Source organism: Pistacia vera, unplaced genomic scaffold (genome assembly GCF_008641045.1).
Source record: "Pistacia vera cultivar Batoury unplaced genomic scaffold, PisVer_v2 Contig660, whole genome shotgun sequence".
In the NCBI taxonomy this organism is placed as follows: Eukaryota; Viridiplantae; Streptophyta; class Magnoliopsida; order Sapindales; family Anacardiaceae; genus Pistacia; species Pistacia vera.
The window spans coordinates 662,369-666,866 of NW_022196513.1; the positions used below are offsets into that span (position 1 = coordinate 662,369).

General features: G+C 38.7%; 1 protein-coding gene across 1 annotated transcript; it reads left to right on the forward strand.

Annotated features, from left to right (window-relative positions):
- Window positions 1-3,798: 3,798 nt before the first annotated feature.
- Window positions 3,799-4,293, forward strand: LOC116112313 (protein SRG1-like). The gene is made up of 2 exons (XM_031398467.1): window positions 3,799-3,921; window positions 4,000-4,293. Exons 1-2 carry the CDS (start codon window positions 3,799-3,801, stop codon window positions 4,291-4,293), a joined length of 417 nt encoding a protein of 138 aa, XP_031254327.1.
- Window positions 4,294-4,498: the final 205 nt, after the last annotated feature.

The window sequence follows — 4,498 nt, forward strand, 5'->3', positions numbered from 1 at the left end:
CACTTTTCCATTTTAGCAAACAACTGATTTTCCCTCAAACATTGTAGTACAATTGAAAGATGGTGCACATGATCCTCTAGCCCATGACTGTACACCAAGATGTTGTCAAAGAAAATAATAGCAAACTTACGCAAGAACGGATGAAATACGTCATTTATTGTACTTTGAAAGGTTGCGGGAGCATTAGTGAGACCAAACGGTATCACCACAAACTCATAGTGACCATCATAGGTGCAAAAAGCCGGTTTGAAAATGTCCTCCTCTACCATTAGGATTTGATGGTATCTAGAACGAAGATCAACTTTAGAGAATATAGTCGCACCAAATAATTCATCTAGAAGCTCATCCACCGTAGGAATGGGAAATTTTTCAGGAATGGTATTTTTATTCAAAGCCTTGTAATCCATGCAGAAACGCCATGAACCATCGCGTTTTTTAACCAATAATACCGGTGAGGAAAACGGACTGCAACTTGGGCGAATAAACCCGCTTTCTAGCATTTCACGCACCATGCGCTCTAACTCACCCTTCTGAAAATAGGGACACCAGTCTGGCCTAACCTGAACAAGTGGAGCAGTGGCAAGAAAAGGAATCCGATGATCACTAAGGCATTGAGGAGGCAACTCTGTAGGGATGTTAAAGACTGACCCATATTGTGTTAAAACACTGCTAAGGGCTGGTGCAGGAGCATAATTTTGTAGTTGTGTACAGGATGAAAAGGAACCTGAAATATCAAAACATAGGAAAGATTCATCACTGGAATTCATATTGAACAAACGTTCCAATCGATGGAACTGAATTGGGGCAATGCGTTGAGGTTGTCGGCCTTGCAAAGTCAAAGATTTGCCCTACCAATCAAAGGAGATGGTTAAAGCCTTGTAATCCATAAGAATAGGACCCAAAGTCGCCAGCCACTACACTCCCAAAACAAGATCTGCCCCATGGATTGGTAGGACAAATAAATCCACTGGAAATTCATTGCCATCCAGTTGCAGAGAAGCATTTGCACACACCCTAGAACAACACATGTGATCTCCATTGCCAATGATTACGGTAAAGTTGATAAAAGCCACTATAGGGAGGCCCAAATGAATAGCCACTCTTTCCTGTATGAAATTATGGGTAAAGCTACCATCAATTAACACTTCCACTTGCTGGCCTTGAAGACGCCCACTCATCCGGACGGTACTTGGATTGCGCTGTCCCCGTAAGGCGTGCAGACTAATTGCCGCCATCTCTGGATCCCCTGGATTGTCAGCACCGTTCATGGTCTCAATCTCAGTTAACATATCCGTATCCTCCTCAATAGTGTGTAAGTAGAACTTGGCCTCACAGCGATGTCCAGGATCAAAATGTTCCTCACAATTAAAACACAGTCCTTTTTCGCGGCGCGCCTGAATTTGAGCTGGAGTTAAACGCTTAATGTGAAGCGAAGTGGTACACCAATTCGATGAGACCTCTGAACGTCGAAACGGCTCTGGTGTGGGTAGAAGGGGTGGTAGCCCGAATGATGGAGTATATCTTGGTCTCTGAGAATCCCAACTACGCGAACCTGACATACGTAACTGTTGTCTTAATAAACCTAATTTATCCTCCTGAAGCCGAGCCAATCCCATTGCTTGCATTCAAGAAGTCGGCTGAAACGAGCGAACCTCATGCTGAATATCAGATTTGAGGCCCGAAATAAAACAATTAAGGAGAAAGGAATCAGAAACACTTGCGACTTTATTGGACAACTCTTCAAATTGATTCTGATACTCAGCAACTGACCCTTTCTGTGAAATCTTGGCCAACTGCCCCTAGTAATCCATGAAAGCCGATGGACTAAATCGAGTTTGTAAATCTTGTGGAAAGGATCGCCATGAGCACAGTTATCCATTGACATGCATCCAACGATACCAAGACAAGGTCGGGCCCTCCATATGGAAGGAAGCGATGGTTAAGCGCTGCATATGTGGAGTATCATGATAATCAAAAAATTGTTCAACCTGAAACTGCCAACCATTAGGGTCTGTACCATTAAAGCGAGGAGCTTCCAACCGAAAAGGCTTGAAAGGAATGCCCCCTGAGTTCATGTGCTGGAATCCTGAAGCAGAAGAAGAAGTAGCACCACCTGTCTGATTACCATTCGTACCACCTCCTATCAGTGGTTGCACACTTTGCTGCCTATCCACGCGTTCTGCATCTAAAACGGAAACCTTTCCACCAAGTTCTTTTAAAAATTGCCCTAAGGACTCCAGTTGTTCAACCATAGTGGCCTGACTTGTCACCAGTTGACTAACCTGTGTATCAAGAGTTTTCAAACGAGTACCATCGGCCATTGGACGAAAGCACCAATTGTTAAGATAAATATGCTCTGTATGAGTGAACAGTACCTCCCAAGAATAAAGAGAAAGAAGAGATTTTTATTAATTGACTGATAACCTATTTTCCAGACCACTACTCTTTTAAATACCCAACAAACCATGCCTTCCTAATGAAGTTAGGAATCCTATTTAATGTAAACTACAGATAAGACATAATCATCCTTCCTAATACTAAAGAAATCCTAATTAACTACTAGTCTGATCAGAGTCCAAAAACAACTAAACTACTTCCATTGCCGCATAATCCTTGGACCATATTGGAGGCTGCCGAACTCTACTTGAAACTCCTCTCATTTTCAGCCTTGTCATCTGCATCTTCTACATCTTCCTTCACTCTCAATCAGATCATAGGGACGTGTTTGTTGGGTTTCAAACCTGTAGGGATTAATACGTATTTATTAGGAGTGTGTTTGCAAGATTTCAAACTTGCTAGATTGCCAATCAGACCGTCAGTTTAATTAGTTGGACCAGTCAACCCAAGACTCAACCCCCTAGCCAGATGACACCTCGAGTTGAGTTTTAGAACATTGCTTTTTAGTATTTTAGGGCATACAAAATAAGAGAGTTGTCGGGAGCTTCTGAAGAAGATTTTGAAAAGGGGATTTTTTTCAAGTCGTCATTTTTATAATATTAAGTAATATTTTGGTTTCATTTTTTTTTTTTTAAAAAAAATAACTTTTTCTAAAAAAAATAACTTTCTTTTCAATCAGTAAACTTCTACAACGTTCACTTAAAAGTTTAAATAATTGTCTTAACTATTTTTGTTCTATTAATTAGATCAGCAATTATTTAATTTTCATGATATGATTTTAGTAACTTTCCCATTTATATCTCTTAAAATCATATATATTTTTGTTAGGATACATCAAATTAACTGTTAATACTTGGAAAGTTAAATTCACATACCTTTAAAAAAAATTAAAAAGGAGTAGATGATTCTCATTAGAATTAGAATTGAACTGTTTTATCTTTTCTTTCTCTACATTGAAATTAGAAATCTTAATAAAATATGCATTCACCATTCAAATATCTTTATTTTATAATGTTAGGATCCCACATTAAAAAAAAAAAAAAAAAAAAAAGAATATAGGTTATAAAGTGTTTGAACACCTTTGCTCGATAAGTCCATTTTCGAAATCACAGAAGACCCACTGTCATATATTAACAATATATAAAACAAAATTTAGGCCTCGAACATCATTGGGCCAGTATGGCCAGATTTCAACATTATCAAAGAACTTTTTGCGACAAAACAGTCTTTGTCCCCGATCTAACCTGTGGTTACTGTTGCCGCTTCCTTGTCTGTTAGTGATGGAGTTAGAGTTACAGGAGGAAGAAGCAGTCAACTTTGGTAAATCTTTAATAGTACCAAGTGTTCAGGAATTAGCAAAACAACCCATCATCGACATCCCACCTCGATATATTCGTTCTCATGAGGACCCTCCGATTGCCATCTGTACCTGTCATTGATCTTCAGAAATTGGCTTCTGTGGATTATGAACTGGAGAGGTTGCACTTAGCTTGCAAAGAATGGGGATTCTTTCAGATTCGTACTGTCAACTTAATTATTCATCTCAAAGATAAAGAGCAACTAAGTTAATCAGAAACTGATGAAAATTTATATGAAGTTCAGATTATAAACCATGGAGTTAGTATTTCATTTCTGGAGAAATTCAAGTTGGAAATTGAAAATTTCTTCAAGCTTCCATATGAAGAAAAGAAGCAGTTGTGGCAGGAGCAAGACAACCATGAAGGATTTGGGCAGCTCTTTGTGGTTTCAGAGGATCAAAAGCTAGACTGGTCAGATATGTTCTACATCACAACCCTTCCACTGAATCTGAGGAACACTCAACTCTTTAACAAGCTTCCTCCAAATCTCATGTGTCTCAATCTCTCTATTTCCATCTGCCCAATTCAACTCTTCTAATTAGAGCTATTATTTATAACTCTCAATCGGTTTAATCTACCAAATCCATATCATTCAATCAAATTAAGCCTGTCTTGGTCTCTGTAAAATTAATTTGAAACTGTTTACCATACACTTTTGTCGTTATGGTTTACAAATGTGGTGATTAATTCTAAAATTACAGTAATCCATAGAATTAGATTCATGTTTCACATGGAACAGTCCG